The sequence below is a fragment of the Heterodontus francisci genome, chromosome 1 (genome assembly GCF_036365525.1).
Source record: "Heterodontus francisci isolate sHetFra1 chromosome 1, sHetFra1.hap1, whole genome shotgun sequence".
In the NCBI taxonomy this organism is placed as follows: domain Eukaryota; kingdom Metazoa; phylum Chordata; class Chondrichthyes; order Heterodontiformes; family Heterodontidae; genus Heterodontus; species Heterodontus francisci.
In genome coordinates, this window is record NC_090371.1 from 59,625,422 (window position 1) to 59,652,898 (window position 27,477).

A 27,477-nucleotide genomic window follows, 5' to 3' on the forward strand; every position below is an offset into this window, starting at 1 on the left:
GAAATTATACCAATGTCTGAAGCTTCCTAACTGACCTGTCAGCAGGTTGTCTTTTACATCAATTCTGACACATTATAAAGCTTGGGTCCACCCTCAATTCAATAGAAATGGTGAGAGGTGCAGGAGAGCAAGTTTTTGTGGAAACATTGCTGGTCTTTAATAATGTAGAAGTATATGTGTATGCTGGGAGTCTTTTTAGGGTGCAGTTAGACTACAAGTACTGGTTTGAGGCTGGCTCCTGTTTAAACTGATACAGGGCTGCCAGGCCTGATGAACACTGTTGGCTTCATATCCCTCTTTGATTAGGAAAACAGAGCTCTATATGCATATTCAAGGCACTGCTTACCTGTCTCCAAATCCCTCTTAAATTTTAACAGTGACAAGGAGTGGAAATGCTTCTCATCAGGCAAACTGTACAGCACAACTACCATGATTGAAGCAATGGCATGTACTTTGGGATAAGTTGGCAGATAGATCAAAGATGAGAATTTTTTGTTTCGCAGAAAGTTATTACCTGGAATACACTATCAGAAATGATGGTGGAAATAACTTTCAAAAGGGAATTGTATATACACCTGAAAAATAAATATTTGCAGGACTAAGGGTAAACTGCAGGTCTAGAACTAATTAGATAGTTTGTTCAAAGGAGCCATAATGGACTGAATGCCCACCGTCTATGCTGCAAGATTCTATGATAATACTTTAATTTCTGATTCTGGTATTGAATCAGTTAGTATCCTTCAACTGTATCACTAGATCAGACACTGGCCATCCTACACATCTTTGAAACTCACACATATTTTTATATATATATATATATATATGGTTGAAAAGCGATATATCATATTTACCTTGCATATCTGTGACAAGGAGATTTCCTTCTGTCCACTGATACACCCAGTGCTGGAATGTACAGCATTTATGACCAACTTCAGATTCTCTTCTACTGACGTTTAGCTCCCTGCCATCCTTCACTGAATACTTAACAAACTCCCCTATCAGTTCCTCTTCTACTGTTGCATAAGGGATGTTGTTTGCTGGGCGATGAATGAGATATATGGGAATGACTCTAGAAAAGAAAGATGATTGTGTAACATGAGGTATAGGATAAGTACCTCCTGCCTGTTGGGTAACAAAAAAAATTGTTATTTAATTACAATAACTAAAGGACATGAACTATCAGGTCAGAAATCAACAATATTATTAAAGGAATTGCTCTGCAATGTGTAACTGAGTCATACAGGCGAGAAGGTTCCAGGTTCAGTCCCAGGCTGTATACTAAGTTAGCTGATCTCAAATAAGAGTAGTACGTGCACAATCAACCTCAATGACCCAGAAATGGGATGTGTTCCATTCTCCAGAACTAACCTACCTCACTTTGATGAGCACAAAATTAACAAAGAAAAAAACATTAACAAAATTACATTAAGTAGCTAGATACTGTGACGCAATCACTGACAACTACAAACCATGGCTAGAGTAAAAGTTTAGGAGTTCGCCTGATACAATTGCACTTTCATGGCAGGTACAGGATTTTAGAATAGTCATTCTAGTTACAATACTCACTTCAATTTTCAGAATGTACAGTAATACAAGTAAGGACCTGGGTTTATAGCAAGGACAAGGGGAGCTAAGGCCAGTATGAGTAAAACACACATTTACTCACTCAGGCGCTTCACCAAAGCCTTCTAATAATGTCCCCTCTGCTGAAAACATGTTGCCATATTGCCGAGCAGCGTTCTGTACATGACATTCCTGAAAAAATGAAGAACACTGTTTTATACTCTACTGCATTAGAAACATTAGAAAGTTGTCATTGTTCTGTTCTAGTTATAGTCACCATTCTTATTAGTGATATTTTATCAATTGAAAATAAAACAGCATCATCACATGGAAGTTTATACATTGAAGTTACAACACAGGAAAAGGCTATTTGGCCCAACTAGTCCATGTCGGCATTTACCCTCCACATGAGAAAATAGTTTTAATCACATTTACCCACCCTGTTATCATATCCTTTCAACACCTTTTCCTTCATACACCAATCCAATCCAATCTTGAATGTTGACATAGTTTCTGCCTCAACCACTAACCCTGGAAATGAATTCCACAGCCTCACAACTCTGTCTGAAGAAGTTTCTCCTGAACTCTGTGCAGCAGTGTTGTGTCCTTTCTAAAGCATCAATATACTTCCTATATTGTGGTCAATACTGCATCTCTAACTGAGGTCTTAGGAAGGTTTTATATAAGGTTGTCATCTTCTCTTAGCTTTTATAATTCTCGACGGCAATGGAGCATAACATGGGGGTTGTAGGGGAGTGTAAAACGCCCAACCGATCCAAATCCACCCACTGGGTTAGGTTAAAATTGGGGCTTCTGTATGTGTGTACCTGTGTGTGGGGCGGGGGGGGGGGGGCGCACTGGTGTACGTTGGATAGATTTTTGTGTGACAACTTTCTTTGGGTGAAAGAAGAGTGGAGGAAGCACACTGACCAGATGTTAACAGCAATGAGCCATTAAGTATTGCACTGCTATTTCATTGCACAACAACCCCATTCTCGCCCAACGGAGAGGGTGGAGATTAACTCCAATTTTTGAAGCAATGTCTGAGATAAATTCTGTGCATGCTTGAGACTTCAGACATAAAAATATTGCATCTAATGTATTGTACAATTAATTTTTTTGAAGTTTGACAAAGTTTATAATTGATCATTTGCATGCTTAAACAAGTTTTATTGAAGCACATTTGCATGATTCATATAGAATATTTCAAGGAGATGCTTCCTTTTGTCAGTCTGCATATCTTACCTGTACTGCCAATATATAGTTCTGCTGTATGAGCTCGCTGCTTGTTTTTGTCCCATGCAAAATAGCATTATGAATTTTTAGGACACAGTTGTGTCCGGGATCAAACAGAGGTACAAAGCCATAAATAACTTTAGTCCGAAATGCTTTTCGGTGCAATCCTTCACCAAAATGTAATTCTTCTGTTACGATACTGCCACACATCTTGACATCAAAATTACACTCATTTGTGAGCTCCTTTTCAACTATGAGTTGTAACAACTCGATTTCCTCTCCTAAAAGAAATAAATGAGAAACTAATGTTATTGTAATCTGAGGTATTGACACTGTAAGCCCATTTGATTGGCACCCCATCCACCATGTTAAACATCCACCCCTCCACCACCGGCGCACCATGGCTGCAGTGTGTATCATCTACATGGTACACTGCAGCAACTCGCTGAGGCTCCCTTGACAGCACCTTCCAAAGTCATGACCTCCACTGCCTAGAAGAACGAGGGCAGAGGTACTCGAGAACATCACCATAAGCTAGTTCCCCTCCAAGACACACACCATCCTGACTTGGAAATATATCACCATTCCTTCATCATCACTGGGTCAAAAACATTAAACTCCCTACCTAACAGCATTGTGGGTATACCTACGCCACATGGACTGCAACAGTTCAAGAAGATGGCTCACCACCACCATCTCAGGGGCATTTAGGAATGGGCAATAAATGTTGGCCTTACCAGTGACGTCCACATCCCATAAACAAATAAAAAAGTTGTTTGTTTCCAGCAAAAATAAACTATTACTGTTTGATAGATGTTAGTTGTATATCAATTGTGTTTAATTATTGTAATGTATTCCTATGTTATGAGCATGCCCAGTCCATGATGGCATTACAAAACATGTGATCGGGCCATCTGGGTGTCGATCTTTCTTTACAAGTTCCTCTCAATATATTACAGATTTTGGCAATAAAATGGGGTTGAAGTGCAAACGTTTTTGCAGCAAATGGCAGTAGGGACCGCAATAAACAATTAAGCTACGTCCCAGTGACCTATCTGCTCGGATAGTGATGATTTTCGATTAGATTGTGTTGAGCCTCATTGGCTGGGATTTTATGCTGGCGACGGGGGACTTGAGGTACGGAAAAAACGACACTGAGAACCCCACGTCACCTAATCTCCAGAAGGCCTGCCGAATGCAGTGCCAATCAGACACTTAAGTGGACAGTGGCATGCCTTCCACAGGATTAAGGACCCTGGCGCCGGAAGTCCTTCCCTTAGAGAGCTGCCAGCCAATCGGAGACCAGCTGCTCTTCCACTGAGCAGCGTGGAGGAGGTGGCATCTGCCGGTGGAGCAACTACCTGAGACCCAGGACCCAGGTAGGTCAGGGCAGGCGGGGTCTTGCGGGGTGAGGGTCACAGGGGAGGACATGTAGTGGGGTCGTTAGCAAGGGTAGGGGGGTGGCTCTCAGCAGACCCCCCTGCCCTCCCACCATCCGATGCCTGGTTCCTCCTTGAAGCACTAAATGCCTTTCAACGAGGGACATGCCCCCAGATCCAGGAAGCAGCCCGCACGGTTTTTTGTGCCATGCTTCCTGTGCGGTGACAGGGCTGCCTGCTGCACAGCTAATTGCGGCAGCGACAGGATGAGGCTGTTAATTGGGCATTAATTGCCTCAATTGGCAGTGGCTTCCCACCCCGGACTAAATTTTGGCAGGGGCATAGAGTACAAGATCAAGGAGGTTATGTTAAAACATAACATATAAAACACTGGTTTGGCCTCAACTGGAGTATTGTGTCCAGTTCTGGGTGCCGCACTTTAGGAAAGATGTGAAGGCATTGGAGAGAGGGCAAAAAAGATTCATGAGAATGGTTCCAGGGATGAGCAACTTCATTTACCAAGATAGATTAGAGAAGTTGCTCTTGCAGACAGCTGGCATGGACATGATGGACTGAATGGCCTCCTTCTGAGCTGTGACCATTCTGTCATTCTAATTTGGGACTGTTTTCCTTGGAGAAGAGAAGGCTGAGAGGTGATTTGATAGAGCTATTCAAAATCATGAGGGGTCTGGACAGAGTAGATAGAGAGAAACTGTTCCCACTCGTGAAACGATCAAGAACGAGAGGGCACAGATTTAAGGTAATTGACAAAAGAAGCAATGGCGACATGAGGAAAAATGTTTTCACGCAGCGACTGCTTAGGATCTGGAATGCGCTGCCAGAGAGTGTGGTGGAGGCAGGTTCAACTGAGACATTCAAAAGGGAATTAGATAGTTATCTAAAAAGGAAGAATGTGCAGGGGTACGGGGAGAAGGCAAGGGAATGGCACTAAATGAATTGCTCAGTCGAAGAGCCGCAGCAGACACGATGGGCTGAATGGCCTCCTTCTATACTTTAACAATTCTGTGATTCTGTGAAATCCAAAGACAGAAGTTTTGTTTATTGGCCTGGTTATGAGCATGCCCAGTGCATGATAATCTAAAACATGTGATATGGCTATCTTGGTATCTGTTTTTCTTTACAAGTGCCTCTCAATATATCACAATCATATGCAGATGGAGGGCATTAATTGGGGTTTTCCTTGAGCACATATTATCAGACACTTATTAAAACAGTGGGCTGAATTTTACAGACCCCCGACATCGGGTTGTGGCAGAGTGGGCCGTAAAATGCCTCCGGGAGAGGCCCGCCATGGACCTCGACGCTGAGAAGGCCCGGCCCGATGTTGCCGGCAGCAAAGAGGCCTCGTGGTGGCCCCCCCCCCCCTGCTGCTCGGCAACGGAGCGAAATTTAAATATTTAAGTTCATTAAAATAAACAAATTAATTCCCATTACTCTCCTGCCATCTGTCCCAGAGCGATCGTTGTGCTGGTGGCCAGCACTCCCGCGCCTTCAGATACCCATCCGGGGAACTGAGGTGGAAGATTGGTGGGGAGGGGGTGCAGGTAAGTTTCTCTGTGCGCGGTGGGGGGGGGGGGGCGGTGGGGGCATGTGGTGAACGGGGTCAAAGTCATATTATTGGTGTAACGAATGCTGGGAAGGGTTATAGTGTAAAGTTTGTGCACTTTAGGAGGGGAAAGTCAGCTGGACAAGGTAAGTGTTTTGGGGGGAGTGGGGGTGGGGGAGAGGGCAAGTAATTAATTCCAGGGTATTAGGATGGAGGGAGAGGGGCAAGATAACTTAATTTAATTTTTTTACATCAATGTACCTTTAAATATTTAAATAGAACGGTCGGGCTCAAAGCCCTTTAAAAATGGTGTCAACGCCTGTACACAGGCAACTGACGTCACTACCGGTGACGGACAGCCTGTCCTCTCCACGACATCGGGGGGGCGGGGTAGGGGTTAGGGGGCAGGCAGTTCACCCCAATTTTTAAAATGGGGTGCCGTGCTTAATATCGCGATGGCTCCGCAGTATGCGGCCCGTGCAGGTGGGCTGCCATTGTTTTCGCCCATGTCTGTTTCGGCAGCGTGTCTATAAATTTCAGCCCATTATTTCAGCAAAGCCTTTGACAAGGTCCCACATGGGAGACTTCTCAAGAAAGCAAATGCACACGGGATACAAGGTAACTTGATAAGGTGGATTCAAAATTGGCGTAGCTGTGGGAGACAGAGAGTGATGACAGACGGTTGTTTTAGTGACTGGAAGCAGTGTCCAGTGGCGTACTGCAGGGATCTGTGCTGGGTCCCCTATTGTTTGTCATTTATATAAACGACATAGATGACTATGTGGGGGGTAGGATCAGTAAGTTCGCGGATGACACAAAGATTGGCCGAGTGGTTAACAGTGAGGTGGAGTGTCTTGGGTTACAGGAAGATATAGACTGGATGGTCAAATGGGCAGAAAAGTGGCAGATGGAATTTAACGCTGAAAAGTGTGAGGTGATACACTTTGGAAGGAGTAATGTGACACGGAAGTATTCAATGAATGGCCTGACACTGGGAAGTTCCAAGGAACAAAGGGACCTTGGCGTGTTTGTCCATAGATCTCTGAAGGCACAAGGGCAGGTTAATAGGGTGGTGAAAAAGGCATATGGGACACTTGCCTTTACCAATCGAGGCATAGATTACGAAAGCAGGGAGGTCATGTTGGAGTTGTACAGAACTTTGGTAAGGCCACAGCTGGAGTACTGTGTGCAATTCTGGTCGCCACATTATAGGAAGGATGTGATTGCATTGGAGGGGGTGCAGAGGGATGGAACATTTAAGCTATGAAGAGAGGTTGGATAGGCTTGGGTTGTTTTCACTGGAGCAGAGAAGACTGAGGGGTGACCTGATCGAGGTGTACAAGATTATGAGGGGCATTGGCAGGGTGGATAGGGAGCAGCTGTTCTCTTTAGTTGAAGGGTCAGTTACGAGGGGTCACAAGTTTAAGGTGAGGGGCGGGAGGTTTAAGGGGGATTTGAGGAAGAACTTTTTTACCCAGAGGGTGGTGACGGTCTGGAATGCACTGCCTGGGAGGGTGGTAGAAGCAGGTTGCCTCACATCCTTTAAAAAGTACCTGGACGAGCACTTGGCACGTCATAACATTCAAAGCTATGGGCCAAGTGCTGGTAAATGGGATTAGGTAGACAGGTCAGGTGCTTTAATGCATCAGTGCAGACTCGATGGGCCGAAGGGCCTCTTCTGGACTGTACTATTCTGTGATTCTCTGTGTGGTTGAGTTAGGAAATACATGCTTGTAATGTTTGACTCTGTAAATAAATGTAACATTGATTAAAGATTGGCTCCAGTATCACCATTCATTAACTGGCCTTCTGGAGTAGAACAGATGAAATAAACCACAAGTGTATCTGCCATTGAGGATTTCGCTCTAATTGTATTGCAGATCTAGGGACTGCGATGATGCTTACCGACACACCATCATTTTCTCCAGTTTAATATTAAACAAGAGGAATTGCCATTTTTTTTCTATACTAAACTTGCATTTCGTTTCTCATCATGTTGATGTTGTAATGCTTGGATACACAGGTGCTGGAAGGTCAGGTATGGGCGCACATGGTCATAAATCAAAGGTTTGGTGCCCACTTTGAATTTGATGAAGTTAGGCAAGTAGAGCTTCAGCAGTAACTACTTACCCCACCATATCATTCAATTGGGCATGCTGTGTCAAGTTCAGGATCAGACAATAGTAGTAATGCACTCACACATCTTATGGTAAGTTATGTTACTTAGCATGCCTCTCATGAGAAGCTTTTGGCAACAGCAGGTTATCTATCAAGGAATAAAGCCCATGCTTGTCAGTTGTCTAATGATCTCCTTTTTGGGAGAAAGGGAAATAAGTAGGAGCTCTTTGAAACTAAGTTAGTTCCAATGGTGAAGAAGATCAGAACCCTCCATACCAAACTCAGGAGTCCAATATCTGAATCAGGAAAAGCTGTAGCACTCTTGGCACTGTTATTTGACTAGCCAATTCTGGCTCATTGATGGGATCTGGGGGCAAGAATTCTCCTCACAGAGATCCAGATAACCCTGTCAACCAATGTCCTGATGGGTAGGGTGGTTCTAGCAAGATAAACAGTGGGAAGCTTACCTTCTCTTTGTGCTGATTACCTGCATGGTTTTAGCCAATAAAACTCCAGACGTACTTCTGCACATACTTGGGGGTCTCTAAGACTTGGCTATTACCAACTGCTGCTTTTTGCTTTTATTATTATGCCCCGTAAACTCCCTGGACTTCAGTTGAGTAGGGACATCCTTACTGATAGAGTACATTTTCCACATCAGGAAAAGAAAAATTCTAGGGTAAATTGACTAATCCAATACTTAAAGGAAAGATGAGTTGGAAAACCAATTATATTCAGTATAATGTCAGTCCTATCTCTGACCCAGGCTCCCTTTTTAAGTGCAGGATTTGTGAATTTAGCCTTTTTGTCTGAATTTTTGGTTTAGTTTTGGGCGGCGCAGTGGTTAGCACTGCAGCCTCACAGCTCCAGCGACCCGGGTTCAATTCTGGATACTGCCTGTCTGGAGTTTGCAAGTTCTCCCTGTGTCTGTGTGGGTTTCCTCCAGGTGCTCCGGTTTCCTCCCACATGCCAAAGACTTGCAGGTTGATAGGTAAATTGGCCGTTATAAATTGCCCCTAGTATAGGTAGGTGGTAGGGGAATATAGGGACAGGTGGGGATGTGGTAGGAATATGGAATTAGTGTAGGATTAGTGTAAATGGGTGGTTGATGGTCGGCACAGACTCGGTGGGCCGAAGGGCCTGTTTCAGTGCTGTATCTCTAAAATAAAAAAAAAAATAGTTTGGAAATGTGTATCAAATACTTGGTTAACCAAAGGACAGGAAATAATTTCCCATCAATGGGCTTTAAATGTAATGTTATGAAACCAACCATAATAATTTTTTAATTTTCCACGGCAGTGGAAATGGCTTGCCTGGGTGAGATTGCTAATCTAGTGTTAATTAGTTCAAAATTATGGGAAGTTTTGTGATGCAGACTGATCTCTAATCTCTGGGAACCTAAGTCTGGAGTGAGAAATTGGGCTTTCAAGCTGCTCTATCTGAGTTCATGTATGGTTATTCCCTGCCATACTATTTGTTAATCTCCTGCTTTAAGAAACACCAATTTGCTTCTCCTACTTCTGAGAAAATTAAGTGTTTCACTCTTATCCCTGTAACGCCCATTTCATCTGTTCAACAGATACCAATCCAGCACCTTTAGAAATGTATCCTTTCACTCAATCAATTACTTTCTCTAGGAGTCTGTTGGTTTTACAGCTAAAATCCTTGCAGCTGGCACAGAAAGAGCCATCAATCAGGGCTGGATTCAAATTCAGGATGCATGAGTGAGAGAATGCTATGCTACTCCAATGTTGCACCTGATACCTCAGATGGACTCACTTCACTCCCTCTTTCCCCCAATTTAAGATTAATTTCATTTCATTATTTTCATTTTACTGAGTATAGTAAAAATACAAAGATTTTTGAATGTGACATTAGACTAACAAACTGCAACAAATTCCTTTTGCTACCACAACATAATAAACTATGTGAACTGTGTAAATCAGTAACACACCATTTCATGTACATTAATGCTGCAATTTATTGTTCATAGTCTACCAAGATCTGAATAAAAGGCTGTGTTGTGGCAGTGGCAGCTACAGATTCAAATCATCCAAGGGTACTTGAATTGTATCTTTATGGAGAACTCTCATCACACGTGTAACTGGACATTGTGATTTCATACAGTGCCTTTAACATAGTAAAACATCCCTGGGAGCATCACAGGAGTGTAATCAAACAAAGTTTGACTCTGAGCCACATAAAGAGGTGTTATGACCAATTAGTTAAGTTTTAATGAACATTTTAAAGGAGGAGAGAGAGTTAGAGATGGAGAGGTTTAAGAGGGTGAATTTCAGAGCTTAGAGCCAAAGCAGCTGAAGGCATTGCCATTAATGGAAGAATGAAATTAAAGTAATGGAAGTAAATATTCATTGTCAAAATATTATAGGGCTAGAAGTTACTAGATTTGATAAGGGGCATGAAATATCTCAGGATATATTTCTTAGAATTGGGACAGACTGGATTGACCACTTTCCCATTCCAGTTTATTCCTGTATGTGTATGAGGATCACACAGTAGCAATGACATTCCTTTGTCGTTAGTTTTAATGGAGATTTAAACACATTTAAAATGAATAGCTGCATTAAGCAAAATATCCTACAGAGTAATTTGTAAGCTTTTAATACTTTAAAAAAAAAAGTGGATGAAAATTCTCGATCAGGAATATTTTAGCGATTTGTGCAATCATGGCTGACTCTCAGTTCAGTTTGCTTCACAGTTCAGGATTTTTAAGAGTTTAAATAAGCAATACCTTCTCTTCCCCTTCCCTTCACCCTCCCCTGCATCGATCACTGAGAGGTAATCCCAGCCTCTCACCAGATATTATCAACTTGGATTCCATATTTTCTGGTTTATCAGTTTAACACTTGCTTCTCTCAATTAAGCAGCTGTTGCTTTGGGCTTAAATTACAGCTCAAACTGTGAGATGAAGGTCCCTCGCTCTCACACTGCCAACAGTAAATCAAATGAGTATTAGCAGTTCCAAACTGGTCATACTGGATGTGGGTCAACAAATACAGCATTTGCCATGATTTATCACGAAATTACAGAGATATAGCCAGAGAGGCTTAAATTCAAAATAATTAATTATAAGTGACATCCTAAAAGATGTGGTCAGAATCCTTTCTTTCTTTGGCCTCCTTGCCTTGAGAGACAATGGGTAGGAACCTAGAGGTGGTGAGTAGTTTGTGGAGCAGCGCCTGGAGTGGCTATAAAGGCCAATTCTACAGTGACAGACTCTTCCACAGGCGCTGCAGATAAAATTGGTTGTCGGGGCTGTTACACAGTTGGCTTTCTCCTTGCACTTCTGTCCTTTTTCCTGCCAACTGCGAAGTCTCTTCGACTCACCACTCTTTAGCCCTGCCTTTATGGCTGTCCGCCAGCTCTGGCGATCACTGGCAACTGACTCCCACGACTTGTGATCAATGTCACAGGACTTCATGTCGCGTTTGCAGACGTCTTTAAAGCGGAGACATGGACGGCCGATTGGTCTGATGCCAGTGACAAGCTCGCTGTAGAATGCATCCTTGGGGATCTTGCCATCTTGCATGCAGCTCACATGGCCAAGCCATGGTCAGACACCATGGTCTCGATTTTAACTCCCCTTGTCTAATAGAAACTGGGCAATTGGGGGAGGGTGACAGTCCAAATGAGACCAGTGACTTACCCCTCTGATCTCTTTGCCTTCCTGTCTTGACTCAACGTTAACTTGCTCTTTTGAGCAGACGAGCAAAAAACATGCAGAAAAGCATCTGGGTCCTCTTTTAATATGCAGATGAAGACCCAATTTTTCAGTTTTATTTGGAGGTCTGAGCGGGGTGAGCAGTAATGTCTTTCAAGTCGGGCCAGACCATCCGGGAGCTGGATCATGGGCTAGAAGAGGCCCAGGCGGGTACGTTATGAATTTTGTTTTAGATTACCTTGGGCCTCCCTTGCCCTGGGCTCCCACTACACTCCTATCACATTCAGAGCCCCCCAGACAATTTACCTGACTGCCAGATTCAATCCCATGGGTCCCTAGCTGCAATCTCGTAGTGTCATAGAGTTATACAGCACAGAAACAGACCCTTCAGCCCATTGGGTCTGTGCCGGCCATCAAGCACCTATATATATATTCCAATCCCATTTTTCAGCACTCGGCCCGTAGCCTTGTTTGCTATGGCGTTTTCAGTGCTCATCTAAACACTTCTTAAATGTTGTGATGGTGCCTGCCTCTACCGCCCCTTCAGGCAGTGCGTTCCAGATTCCAACCACCCTCTGAGTGAAACATTTCTTCCTCAAATCCCCTCTAAACCTCCTGCCCCTTACCTTAAATCTATGCCCCCTGGTTATTGACCCCTCTGCTAAGGGAAAAAGTTTCTTCCTATCGATCCTATCAATGCCCCTCATAATTTTGTATACCTCTATCAGGTCCCCCCTCAGCCTTCTCTGCTCTAAGGAAAACAACCCTAGCCTATCCAGTCTCTCTTCATAGCTGAAATGCTCCAGCCTAGGCAACATCCTGGTGAATCTCCTCTTTCTAGTGCAACCACATCCTTTTTATTGTGTGGTGCCCAGAACTGTACACAGTACTCCAGCTGTGGCCTAACTAGCGTTTTATACAGCTCCATCATAACCTCCCTGCTCTTATATTCTATGCCGGCTAATAAAGACAAGCATCCCATATGCTTCCTAACCACCTTATCTACCTATGCTGCTGCCTTCAGTGATCTATGGACAAATACATAAAGGTCCCTCTGACACTCTGCATTTCCTAGGGTCCTACCATCCATTGTATATTCCCTTGCCTTGTTAGTCCTCCCAAAATGCATCACCTCACACTTCTCAGGATTAAATTCCATTTGGCACTGCTCCGCCCATCTTACCAGCCCATCTATATCGTCCTGTAATCTAAGACTTTCCTCCTCACTATTTACGCCACCACCAATTACGACACCACCAATTTTTGTGTCATCTGCGAACTTACTGATCATACCTCCTATATTCACGTCTAAATCATTAATGCACACTACAAACAGCAAGGGTCCCAGCACCGATCCCTGCGGTACACCACTGGTCACAGGCTTCCACTCGCAAAAACAACCCTCGACCATCACCCTCTGCCTCCTGCCACTAAGCCAATTTTGGATCCAATTTGCCAAATTGCCCTGGATCCCATGGGCTCTTACCTTCTTAACCAATCTCCCATGCAGGACCTTATCAAAAGCCTTACTTGAAGTCCATGTAGACTACATCTACTGCTTTACCCTCATCTACATATCTAGTCACCTCCTCAAAAAATTCAATTAAGTTTGTTAGACATGATCTCCCCCTGACAAAGCCATGCTGACTATCCCTGATTAGTCCCTACCTCTCCAAGTGGAGATTAATCCTGTCCCTCAGACCATTTTCCAGTACTTTCCCTACCACTGATGTTAGACTCACTGGCCTGTAATTACCTGGTTTATCCCTGCTACCCTTCTTGAACAATGGTACCACATTCGCTGTCCTCCAGTCCTCTGGTACCTCTCCTGTGGCCAGAGAGGATTTGAAAATTTGTGTCAGAGCCCCTGCTATCCCCTCCCTTGCTTCACATTACAGCCTGGGATACATCTCATCTGGGCCTGGGGTTTTAACTACTTTTAAGCCCGCTAAGACAGCTAATACTTCCTCCCTTTCAATGATAATTTGCTCAAGTATATCACAATCCCCCTCCTGGATCTCGACAGCTACATCATCCTTCTCCATAGAGAACACAGATGAAAAGTAATCATTTAAAACCTCACCTATGTCCTCCGGCTCCACACATAGATCGCAACTTTGGTCCCTAATGGGCCCTACTCTTTCCCTGGTTATCCTCTTGTCCTTAATATACTTCTAAAATGCCTCACACCTCCTTTTTCCCCTCCCCCTTCCCCCTTCCTGCCCCTCCCCCTCGCACCCACTTCCCCCATCCCCCCTCCCCCCTTGCACTCCCATCCCCCCTCCCCCCTTGCACTCCCTCCCACCTCGCACCCACTCCCTCCTCGCACCCTCTCCCCTCTTCCCTCTCCCTCCATGAAATCGCACAGCTTACTTGTTAGGGCCCCTGCTTAGGGATAGGAAATAACAACCCCACTGCCTTGTGGGCGTCTCAGGAAAGACCAAGGCTAAGGGAGTAAACCCTAACAGAAAATCTGCAGCGGATCCCCTAAAGTGGTCATGTGTCACCTTTGGCATGTTTCCAGCAGTTCCAGCAGCCATATCGGTGCCAAACATCGTGCTTTGCACTCCTTTGGACCCCACTAGGAAGGCTGAGAGAGGGGTTTTGATGCTCGGGCAACTCACAACCTCCATACATTTTGCCCAGGCATGCGCCATGGAGAGGTCACTCCAAAGTTGCCTCAGAGCGACCAAAACAACACTGGAGGCAGCAGTTACGGGTTATAAGTCCAGCTCAGTTGGTGTAGAGATTGGGCACTACGGGTTGCCTTTGTCGATGGGAGAGGTCATCGCATCTCACTGGACAGCTACCTCCCGCCTCAAACCAGGCAGCCCCCGGTCAGAAAGGTTCTGTCCCTCCACAGTCCACCTGCTTCAATGGGTGCTTGGAGCTAAGGGTCATTGCCTGACAAGTGGACTGCAACACCGCACCAAACAGCACGACAAAAAACGGAAAGAAGGTACCAGCCCTTGGCTTTGCAAGTTGGAACGTCAGAACTATGTGTCCTGGCCTGTCGGAAGACCTTACACAAATCAACGACTCACGGAAGACCGCCATCATTAACAACGAGCTCAGTACACTCAATGTGGACATTGTAGCACTGCAGGAGGCACGTCTCCCTGCGATCGGATCTCTAAGAGAGCAAGACTACACCTTCTACCGGCAGGGTAGGGATCCTGAAGAAACAAGACAGCATGGAGTGGGCTTCGCCATCAGAAACTCTTTGCTCAGCATGATACAGCCACCTTCAAATGGCTCGGAAAGCATACTGTCCATCCGACTGCTCACCACCTCTGGTCCAGTACACCTACTCAGCATCTATGCTCCAACACTCTGCTCCCCACCTGAAGTTAAATACCAGTTCTACGATGAACTCCATAATATCATTAGTATCATTGGAAGGATGAATGAGAATGGACAGAGACTGCTGGAGTTGTGTACCTATCACAACCTCTGCATCACCAACTCGTTCTTTCATACTAAACCCTGTCACCAGGTTTCATGGAGACACCCAAGATCACGTCGTTGGCACCGGTTGGACCTCATCGTCGCAAGGCGAGCCTCTTTAAACAGCATTCAAATCACACGCAGCTTCCACAGTGCGGACTGCGACACCGACCACTCCCTGGTGTGCAGCAAGGTTAGACTCAAACCAAAGAAGCTACATCACTCCAAGCAGAAGGGCCGCCCGCGCATCAACACTAACAGAATTTCTTATCCACAGCTGTTACATAAGTTTGTAAATTCACTTGAAAAAGCCCTTCAAAACACTCCTGCAGGGGATGCAGAGACAAAGTGGGCCCACATCAGAGATGCCATCTGTGACTCAGCAATGACCACCTTTGGCAAATGTGAGAAGCAGAATGCAGACTGGTTTCAATCTCACTTTGAAGAGCTGGAACCTGTCATAGCCACCAAGCACATCGCGCTGTTGAACTACAAGAAAACCCCCAGCGAGTTAACATCTGTAGCACTTAAAGTAGCCAGAAGCGCTGCACAAAGAACAGCCAGGCGCTGTGCAAATGACTATTGGCAACACCTATATGCAGTCGTATTCAGCTGGCCTCTGACACTAGAAGGATCAGAGGAATGTATGATGGCATTAAGAGAGCTTTTGGGCCAACCATCAAGAAGATCGCCCCCCTCAAATCTAAATCAGGGGACATGATCACTGACCAATCCAAGCAAATGGACTGCTGGGTGGAGCACTACCTAGAACTGTACTCCGGGGAAAATGTTGTCACTGATATTGTCCTCAATGCAGCCCAGTCTCTGCCAGTCATGGATGAGCTGGACGTACAGCCAACAAAATCGGAACTCAGTGATGCCATTGATTCTCTAGCCAGTGGAAAAGTCCCTGGAAAGGACGGCATTACCCCTGAAATAATCAAGAGTGCCAGGCCTGCTATACTCGCAACACTCTGAGAACTGCTTTGCCTGTGCTGGGATGAGGGAGTAGTACCACAGGACATGCGTGATGCCAATATCATCACCCTCGATAAGAACAAGGGTGACCATGGTGACTGCAACAACTACCGTGGAATCTCAGTGCTCAGCATAGTGGGGAAAGTCTTCACTTGAATTGTTTTAAACAGGCTCCAGAAGCTGGCTGAGCATGTCTACCCTGAGGCACAGTGTGGCTTTTGAGCAGAGAGATCCACCATTGACATGCTGTTCTCCCTTCGCCAGCTACAGGAGAAATGCTGTGAACAGCAGCTGCCCCTCTACGTTGCTTTCATTGATCTCACCAAAGCCTTTGACCTCGTCAGCAGACGTGGTCTCTTCAGACTACTAGCAAAGACCGGATGTCCACCAAAGCTACTAAGTATTATCACCTCATTCCATGACAATATGAAAGGCACAATTCAGCATTGGCGGCGCCTCATCAGACCCCTTTCTTATCCTGAGTAGCGTGAAACAGGGTTGTTTCTTGCAACTACACTGTTTGGGATCTTCTCCCTGCTGCTCTCACATGCGTTCAAGTCTTCAGAAGAAGGAATTTTCCTCCATACAAGATCCGATGGCAGGTTGTTCAACCTTGCCTGTCTTAGAGCGAAGACCAAAGTATGGAAGGTCCTCATCTGAGAACTCCTCTTTGCTGACGATGCTGCATTAACATCTCGCACTGAAGAGTGCCTGCAGAGACTCATCAACAGGATTCCGGCTGCCTGCAATGAATTAGGCCTCACCATCAGCCTCAAGAAAACGAACATCATGGGCCAGGACGTCAGAAATGCTCCATCCATCAATATCGGTGACCACGCTCTGGACGTGGTTCAAGAGTTCACCTACCTATGCTCAACTATCACCAGTAACCTGTCTCTCGATGCAGAAATCAACGAGCACATGGGAAAGGCGTCCGCTGCTATGTCCAGACTGGCCAAGAGGGTGTGGGAAAATGGCACACTGACATGGAACACAAAAGTCTGAGTGTTTCAAGCATGTGTCCTCAGTACCTTGCTCTACGGCAGCGAGGCCTGGACAATGTATGTCAGCCAAGAGTGATCCTTGGCATCAGGTGGCAGGACCGTTTCTCCAACGTAGAAGTCCTCGAGGCAGCCAACATCCCCAGCATATACACCCTACTGAGCCAGCGGCTCTTGAGATGGCTTGACCATGTGAGCCGCATGGAAGCTGGCAGGATCCCTAAGGATGCATTGTACAGTGAGCTCGTCACTGCTATCAGACCCACCGGCCGTCCATGTCTCCACTTTAAAGACGTCTGCAAACACGACATGAAATCCCGTGATATTGACCCCAAGTTGTGGGAGTCAGTTGCCAGTGATCACCAGAGCTGGCGGACAGCCATAAAGGTGGGGCTAAAGAGTGGTGAGTCGAAGAGACTTGGCAATTGGCAGGAAAAAAGACAGAAGTGAAAGGAGAAAGCCAACTGTGTAACAGCCCTGACAACCAATTTTATCTGCAGCGCCTGTGGAAGAGTCTGTCACTCTAGAATTGGCCTTTATAGCCACTCTAGGTGCTGCTCCATAAACCACTGACCATCTCTAGGCGCTTATCCATTGTCTCTCGAGATAAGGAGGCCAAAGAAGAAGAAGAAAAAAAACGCCTTGGGATTTTCCTTTATCTTGCCCGCCAGTGTTTTTTCATGTCCCCTCTTCGTTCCCCTAATTACTTTAAGTATCCCCCACTACACTTTCTATACTCTTCTAGGGCCTCCACTGTTTTCAGCACTCTGAATTTGCCATCAATCCAATCCTCTATATCCCTTGACATCCAGGGTTCCCTGGACTTGTTGGTCCTACCCTTCACCTTTACGGGAACATGTTGGCCCTGAACTCTCACTATTTCCTTTTTGAATGACTCCCACTGGTCTGATGTCGACTTTCCTACAAGTATCTGCTCTTTGGCCAGATACTGTTTTATCATATTGAAATCGGCCTTCCCCCAATTCAGTACTTTTATTTCCTGCCGCTAAATTGATTCTTCCATGTACCGAACAGGTAGTGGATAGAGCGGGTTGCTTGGAGAATTTAATTTGACCTAGTCATAAAGACTGGCCAATCCTCCATGTCCCTGGATGCTCCAGATTTGCTTCCCTCTTCAGAGTTTGTGCGTAACATCTCCCCCCACCCCCGCATTAAAATCAGGGGATATATAAGTGTTAAGTTCTTCCTTTTTAAATCGACAACCTCACTTGAAGCCATAAGGCTGCTGCAGAAAATGAAAGAAATCATACTAGCATAGCAAGAGATGTTCTTTAGAGATTAGAATTATGATAACATATTAGTGTAGAGTACAGAGAGTTTTACTGTTCATTTGGACTATAACATGCCCCGACGCATGTTGTGTGATGTTGCTATAAGGTGCCCCAAGATACTAAATACTTTTGCTTATCACTTTAATAAGCACAAAAAATACAACATTTTTTTAAGCGCCTGATTAAAGCACTCTGCCAAGTCAAAGTATATTTGGATTGTAGCAAATACTACTATGCACTCTATTCATCTGCAGTCTAACCATGTGTCACAAGCATCACATTACACATTAGTATCTCACCTGCCACTGAACCAGGGAAAGCATGAAGGTCATTAGGATTGACTGACTTGATGAGGCTCTGCCCTAGTTATTTAAACAAAATGGTTTAAAATCAATTAATTCAGATGGGAGGAAAGTATGTAATTATTTTTAACACAACATAACCACCACTCTTTTAAACTCACTTGCCCAAAATACTGTAAAATAGCAACAGTGCTTTGAATTGTAATATTAAAATATAATTTACGAAAGTTTATATGTTACTGCAGCTTATTTAAGACATTAAAAAATAAATGGTATTAAATTATATTCATTTGTGACATCATATGCAACCAAAGAGTTTATATACACAATGTTATTTGTAGACTTAAAAAGGGCAGTACCTTCAACAACTCGATAACTAAGAAGCTCATTCAGAACTGGGAAAGTAAAGACAAATTGATTATCATTCCACGTGTACCTCTTCCACAATTTTATTGTAAAACAATGATCAGGTATTTGGCATTTTTTCTGATACCTTCAGTGGTGAAGTCAAACTCACAGGACACACTTCCATAAACATTCTTCAAGCAGCACTGATATAACCCTCGATCTTTCTTAGTAGTTTGAACTATTGCCAAGGAGACTGGACTGTCATCTCCTGCGCTACAATTTGAAAACAGTTGGGACGGTAAAGTTTGATAACTATTATTGTGATCGTAGGAATGGTTTAAAACAGCATGGAATGGAATGGAATTTTTTTAACAGTGAAAAAAATTCTGATTAGTAGATCTTGTTTCTTTTCTGATTTTCTCAAAATTGTAGTTTTAGATTTTTGAACAAATATGGTGTTAGAAATGCTGTGGCAAGCAACAAATTATTCTCATTACTCTTTGCAATGTGACATATCAGAGGATGTACAGTGACTAAGCAGTACTATAGTTTAATTATTTGTACTCTTAACATGTTCTCACTTATAGTTTAAAGATCACATTATGAAGATAATTAAAGCTGTACATTTTTAAAAAGATACATTTCTATATGAGATAAATTTTAAAATACTTTACACAAATTGAAACTATGCGTTCTCATAACATACATGAACTGTAAATGTTGACAGTAGCCAAATATTATCTCATTTAATAACGGTTATGTATATAAATATTAATATAATATAAATGAGACATGTGCTTCCCAAGTAGCAAACTAATTTGAATGTCTGCGGGAAGAAAAGACATTAAAATATATAGCATGAAATGTTTGGGAATAGCAACATAATAGTTATGCTACCAGACCAATAATCCAGAGGCCTGGACTAATAATCCACAGAATGTAAATTCAAATCCCACCAATGGCAGTTGAGAATTTGAATTCAGATTTTTTTAAAAAGGAATTTAAAAAGCTAGTAAGAGAGACCATGAAGCTGTCGGATTGTTGTTAAAAACCCAACTGGTTCATTAATGCCCTTTTAGGGAAGGAAACCAGCCATCCTTACCTGGACTAGCCTATATGTGACTCCACTCCTTCATTAATATGGTTGACTCTTAACTGCCCTCTGAAGTGGCTTAGCAAGTGAAAAAGAGCCACCACCACCTTCTCAGGGACAACTAAGGACGGGCAATAAACTCTTGATTTACCAATAATGCCCACAACCCGAGAATGAATTTTAAAAGGTTGCACTTTTGTACTTAGTAAGCAATTTATACAAGATACATCATGTGGAAATCCTTCATCAAAGCTAAGGCCAAACATTTGAATTGTTGAAAAGAATAATTAAAAAAAGGCCCTGAAATCAGTGGGCTGAGAGAAGGTGGAAAGCAAGATTTGTGCCAGGGTGGGCAGGAATTTGGAGTTGAACCTGGTTCTGCCCTATTTGCACTAGCCCTTTAAACCCTGGTGAATGAGTGGAGACTCTTACATCAAGGTGGCATGTCCAGGGAAGTTCCCAGGCTTTCCTTGGAATTCTGCCCATTATACCTACAGTCGGCCTCTGTAGAACATATGCCAGATTAGTAGCAACCAGAACAAAGATAATCTGCTATAATAAAAGCAAAATACTGCGGATGCTGGAAATCTGAAACAAAAACAAGAAATGCTGGAATCACTCAGCAGGTCTGGCAGCATCTGTGGAAAGAGAAGCAGAGTTAACGTTTCGGGTCAGTGACCCTTCTTCGGAACATAATCTGCTGTTACTCAACAACATTAGCACTGTCAGCACAAAGGATAATTGGACAGTGGACTGCTCTAACCACTGATCCTTTCATTATAGTTCAACATCCCCTTGTGTAACCTGAATCCTAGGAAAGATTCCAAACAATGATTTTGGACCATAGAGAATTCTATTGTTGATATTACTATATTTTTGGTCTATTGCTAAACATAAAAACCCTTCAGAACAATAGATCCAATGCATGACTACACAAGTGCAAAGGAATTTTAAGGTGTGCTTTACAACATACATTAGAAAAAACATCATCATTGCACTCAGAGTTGGCAGACCACAACTGAAATGTGGAGGTTCAAAAATCTAATACTTCTATTAAGTAAGTTGATCTTATATACTCCATAACTCATAGATTTAATTGTTTCTTTATAATGAAACATTTCTTAGCACAAATCCAGAATACTTTCATCTGTACTGTTGGCAAAATGTTTGAACAATAAAAATACTTTTCAACAACCTAAAGTTAGTTTGGGAATTTCCTTAAAGCTGCTCCTGGTCCACCAGCATAAACAGGATTTCCGTTGTGCATCTGGCGAAATTACAGTGGCTGAGCAGCAGCAACTCCTAGTAAACTGCCAGTCTTAGTCTTATTATGAGAGCACTTGTGGTCCGGCCACTCCAGGGTGAAATACCAGAAAAACCAATGAGCAATACTGCTTACCTTCTTTCTACTTTAGTCAAGATAACTCCATCTTTTGTCCATATAATGGTGGAATCTGCATGGATGTCACAAAACCGGCACCATAGTTTGACATTTCCTGATATATTAGGCAATACTTCAGCATGGATTTTTTGGGTCAGTTTTGGAGCTGGAAGAGAGTTCAGTTTATCAGCTGGTATATTGCAGTTTGCAAAATCTCAACATGTTTGTGGCGTTAATTGTTTTCATGCAGCTTTATTCTATATTAATAAATGGACTTCTTGTGGTAAGTTAGGAAGAAAGAACTTGCATTTATATGTTTTTCAAGATCACAGAGGTCCTACAGCACTGCATAGCCAATGAATTATTTTTGTAATGTAATGTTGAATGCAGCAAGGCCCCATAAACAGCAATGAGCTAAATAACCCAATAATACATTTTTGTCAGTGTTGGCTAAATAATAAATGTTGGCCAGGACACCTCGCTTGATCTTACTCAAACAATGCTATGGGATCATTTAAGTGTATTTGAAAGAGAGGTCAAGGCCTTTGTTTAACTTTCAAAAAGCAGTATCTCTGGAAGTGTAGCGCTCCTACAGTAATGTAATGTCAGTCAAGATTGTATGCTCAAACCTCTAAAGTGGAGTTTGAACCCATGATCATCAGAGTCAAAGACAAGTATGCTACCACTGAGCCAAGTCTAGCACTTGATTGTGTCCTATTGGTTACCAAACTAGCCTTCGGTTTCCCACAAATTATCAAAAAGAGTTTACAAATGACCTATTAGTAAGTAACACCAGTCAATGGAGAACCATCTCATGTTACACATGAAAACAATACTTAATTATAATTGGTGTCATGAACGGATGAAAAACCAATTGTAAATTATAGTATTTTGTGCACTTGGGTGTTATTGTTACCTGCCATTATATACAGCATGTTAAGTTGATTTACTTCTGTGTTCAACTTGTTTAAATTGGAGAGGGGAGATCAGTTCACCAACAGAAGGTGGGACATCTACTTGAAGGGGTCCAGTCACATGACCTAAAAGTCACTTTTTTTTAGCCTAATTTTGAAACAGTTTCAGTTAAAGCTCGTACAAAAAAACAGCTGCCAAGAAGCTCTGCACCTCGCTATCTCCAGGGCCTGCAAGAAGAAGAAACAAGCCACAGTCTGAAAAGCAGCAGGAAATCTGACTCTGCTCTCTGCCAGTTTTTCGTCAAAAAGGATGAAATCAGAAACTAAGTTGCCTCATCTTATCTCTGAAAGTGCATAAGAAGAAAGTTTAAGAGAAGAGATTTCCTACGACTCCTACTCCACTAGGCATTTCCAGTCGGTTAATTCCAGCTTCGGACTTTTAAGTTAGTTAGAAAAAAAAACGGACTCTGGTTTCAACTGGGACCCCCGTCAGTTTGTAAGCTATTTTCTACTTGGTAAATGTCCTTGCCCTTTTTGGTGTCTTTACCTTTCCTTGTATGTTTGTGAACGTGCGTTGCGAAGTTAACCCCCTCCCGAGTTTAAGAGCGCGTGTCAATAAACCTGACTTATTTTCTTTAACTATAACAACGGTGTTGTTGCAGTCCTTTAAAATACAAGGTTCACAAACTGAGGGAGTGGAGAAATACGTCATCAGGATTTTTCTTTAAAAATAGTGAAAAATGTAAATCACAATCTGCTTACGGACACATTGTTGAAAATATAGAGAAATTTATTTTCAAAATTAACTACCTGTTCATAACACTGGTATGTGGTAAACTGGTAGCAATTTACTAATAGTTGTTTTCAAGTGATAGATTTAGAGTTTAACTGAAGATTGGGGAAGGAAATAATGAGGATGCAAAGTTAAAAGATGTATTAAATGATCTTATCACTAGACTTGCTTTTATATTTCTAATCAAGTTTGTGTGGGTATTCAGAAGCCAATAATGCTCCCATAATTATTTTCAGATCTTACTACAGGCTATGCAGGCATGCTGCTGTTCTTTCACTATAATAGGTCAGATTTTGCTGTTAAAATAACAGTGAAGCTAATGGCACTTGCTGTTATTTATGCATAAATGGCATAGCAGCTTCAGGCAAGGGGTAGACACCCCATTTAAATGTCAATATCCAAAAGTTGCTGTTTGAGATGAGATGTGACTCAAGTCCTGCTCCTTCTTACAATGATCTAATCCATTAAAATATGTCTGCATTTTGAGGATTAGGGTATCCAAACTTTTTTTCGATTTGTTTTATTTTTGTTGTGGGCCAAACAATGATTTGAGTCAATTGCTCTTTTTCCATTTCGATAGAATTGTCTCAACCAAGGGCATTAATCATTATATATTGAATATGGGCGAGATGGAAGCTATTGTAAAGCTATGTGTGTGCACTTGCTAGTTTAATGGGATAAGAATTTTTAATGGGATAACAACGTACCTTTGTGCTCATTCTTTTGAGGGTGCTTTATTTTTTTCAGCTCTTTATGCTCTTTCTTGTTAGTTGGTTCCTCCTTTGTTTTTGCATATATTCTTTTATTTAGATTCTTCTTTCCTGCTGAAGAAAGTGCCTGTTTGCTTTTCTCTAATGTGCTCTTCCCTACATTGTCAGCTGACAAATTTCTATGTTTGATTGGTTCCTTCTTCTGCTGATCATTCAGAGATGGAGCCAGACCCACAGTCTCCGTGGTAGCCATGGCAGTCTCATTGGAAGACTCCAGGAAACATATTTTATCCCGGGCACTTGACATCAGCTCTTTGGCCAATCCTGCTGATAATGTTTGTTTAATCCTAACAGCTGTAGTCTGCTGTTTATTGTGTGATGGTATGGATGGAATGCTCTTCTCGGTGAAAGATTTGGTTTGTAAGGAAATGGGTGGTTCAGGAGCAATAGTCATCTTCTGTCCCTCATGTAATGATACTTTCAATGTTGTGTGAGTATTTGGGGGTTCTGTTTGGTTTTTATCATTTTTATAATTCATTGGGAGATTTTTAATTTTAGAATAAGTCAAAAACTTTTGATTATTTTTGCTGGGCGAAAAAGATGTCTGGCTTATCTTCCCTTTACATTCAGCATCTGTGTCCATTTTGATGCATTTCTGTGGATGATCTCGCACTACAGCTGTGTAATTAGATTTGTTTAGATTACTTCCTATAGGTCTTTTGTTACATTCTCTGCAACCTTCTAGTACGTTAGAATCAACATTCATTAGCTGATCTACCACAGGTTGAATAATTATGCTCGTTCCTATGCTGTTGACAGCAGGGAAGCAATCATTGTGCAGAGTACTTTTATTGTTTTCTTCAGTGACAACTGCACTTTCTTTTTCCTTGTTCATAAGTTGTCCTTTTGACTGTATTGCCACAATTTTGTCCATATTTGTTACAACACATTTTGATATTTCACTTTGATTTGCCTTGCAATCATGCAAATATTCCACTTTTTGAGTGTTTTTATTCAAACCTATTGTGGCTGTTCTTACACTTAAGTCCTTAACCTGTTCAGTATCTGATGGAACGTTCACCATTGAACTGACTGAAGATGTAGCAGATTCCAAATTTTCTGTTGACTTCATTTTGGCATTAATGTGGCCTTGATCTATTTCATTGTCACACTCTGCAGAAGTGATGTTGTGATTTTCTGAGTTCTTTTCACCATGGCTAGTTTCATCCTGAAATACCATAGTCTCATCAAAATGTGTAGAATCTTCTGAGTATTTAAAATTTGCTATTGTTTTAATATCAATGTCGCAGGTTTTATTTGTGGCTTTAGTTTCGTCTGCAACCAGTATTGACAAACATTCAAAATGGCTCTCATCTTGAAGTGTGGATTGAATACTTTGAGTTATATTCAGGTTTGGTCCATCAATTAATGAAGATTCCAAACTGTCTATTCCAATTGTTTGGACGTCTTCCAAATCTTGCACTCTTCCATATTCATCTTTCATATCAACGTCAGCTATGTGTTCCATTGAGTTCTGAACTGGTCTGCATATTTCTTGAAGCCTGATAGATTGGTCTATTATAGGTGGCCAAACTGCAGATGAATTTTGTTCTTTTGGGGCAGGATGCGCAACAGACTCCATGATGTTCACTACATTGTTAACTTCAATGTTCATCATTTTTCGTTGATTCCTTCCTTTTAAAGGAGAAATATTTTGTTCTACATCTGTGAAACAAGAGATGGATGATTGCAAGTCGTCTGATTTAACAATTTCAGGTTCATCGTTGTACTGAGGTGCTTGAAGGTAATCTTCCAAATTCAGCATGTTTTCAGAATTTGAACTTGGGCCAATTCTTGACTGAACATTAAAATGTTCATTTTCATTTGGTGGACAACTAACAGGAGACATGACTATTTCTGTAGAATTATAGAATTGGTTGCATACTTGTTCATCATTCTTGTCACTGATAACATCTCCCAAGTGGTCATTATTTATACCATCTTCTGTTTTACAAGGAGCTTCATTTTCAACATATGTAACATTTGAAATTTCTTCATGATTGATATTTTTAGTCTTGTTGCCTGTGCTATTCCAACAAAGACTTTTTAATAGAAATGGCTCATCATTTTGCATTTTCTCATGATCTACCAGTGTGAATACACTAGTCTCTTGATGAGTAGCTACTAAAGGTTCAGAACCAGTACTGTCTGTTTTACATTCCATTCCCTTTGAAGGCCAACTTGAACCATCAGTTTTACTATTGAAGGGTATCAGTTGATTTGACTGAATTTCTAAATTGCATTGAAACAATACAGGTTGCTCAATTGGCAGCTGATCATCTAGTTGACAGGCTGTAGATCTGCTGGTTTCTGGAATGTTTGACATTTCTTTATTATATGAATATAAACAAGTCCTACAAGCTTCAATTTCAGCTGTCTCCGTGCACTGCACTGACTGATATATTGATCTATTTTCTTTGTGTACTTTATTTTCTGAAGCACCTAAATGGCACCACATCTGGTTATGTTCTTCGGCTCTGTTGAGAGGAAGACGGTGGCTTTTGGCACCACCTTTTTGACTTGTTCCATTCTCCAAGACAAGTTGCTCAATTTCATTAGTTAGTTGTTTGTACATGTTATAACTTTCAAGCACTGCTATTGGACAAACAACCTCCATCAAGTCAGCATCTACAAATTCATGTCCACATGCATCCATTTGACTGGACTTATTTCTATAGCATTCACTGATTTGCAAAGTGCCTTCATTATCTGTGGGCCTAGGATCATCATTTGTGTTAATATTTGAAGTGGATGTTGATTCTTTATCTAAATGTTTGCCACCAATCAGGAACATATTGGAGCTAGTGTCTAATGATCCTGAAATATCTTGAATTTTGACAGGTACGGTTAAACATGGTTGAGTATCCAGATATGGATCTATGCTTCCACACGTGTCTTCTTTCTTGAACAAGTCAGACTCAGAACCTTTACAAACAATTGAAGATGGATGTTCAAGGTACTCACTCTGAATATACAATTCTGATGGTTGTTCTGAAGTTTTCAGCTCTTTATCATAAATGAACGAGTTCTCACAAAGATCTGAATTCTTACTTTGTATACAACAGTCTCTTATTGAAGGCTGAGTAAGGTGTCTGGTATGTTCAGTTTTTGCCTTGTAATCACTATTACTTTCTTGATATTCTTTGAATATGCAAATTAACTCATCATCCTTTGTAATAAAACTTGGTATTTTTTCACATGATAGTTCTTTATCCTGAACGTGATATTTATCCTTAAAGTCACTGCTTTGTGAAGCTACATTCTCCACAATCAGAGCATTACTTGGGATTTTACAGTCTGTGTTGAGCCTGCCACAATTAGCTTCATGGTCATGATTATCTTGCTGTGATGAAAGTGTAATGTATGTATCCAAAGGCAAGAGATCTGTCTTTTTCTCAAGACAACTACTATGATCATCTTCATAGTTTGTTAAGCTCACAGTGCTTTTAGTAAAATTCGGCTGTATATCTTTTAAAAGTAAAGGTTTCATTTCAGCCTGTCAAAAACAAAGCTACACATGAAACATTAATTATAAACCAAGGATGATCAGTAACAAAATATACAAGAAACAGAATAGAATGAGGAAGTCATGCTCTACAGTAAATGTTGGTGA

General features: G+C 42.1%; 1 protein-coding gene across 1 annotated transcript in view; it reads right to left on the reverse strand.

Moving 5' to 3' along the window:
- alpk2 (alpha-kinase 2) overlaps positions 1 to 27,477 on the reverse strand; it is an 87,043-nt gene that overhangs the window by 14,542 nt on the left and 45,024 nt on the right. The window contains exons 4-10 of the mRNA XM_068056919.1: positions 23,802 to 27,360; positions 21,406 to 21,553; positions 19,059 to 19,186; positions 18,925 to 18,960; positions 18,563 to 18,625; positions 2,809 to 3,080; positions 852 to 1,122 (exon numbers count right to left, since the gene is read on the reverse strand). Of these exons, the coding sequence (XP_067913020.1) occupies positions 852 to 1,122; positions 2,809 to 3,080; positions 18,563 to 18,625; positions 18,925 to 18,960; positions 19,059 to 19,186; positions 21,406 to 21,553; positions 23,802 to 27,360 (4,477 nt within the window). The remainder of the gene's footprint in view (positions 1 to 851; positions 1,123 to 2,808; positions 3,081 to 18,562; positions 18,626 to 18,924; positions 18,961 to 19,058; positions 19,187 to 21,405; positions 21,554 to 23,801; positions 27,361 to 27,477) is intronic.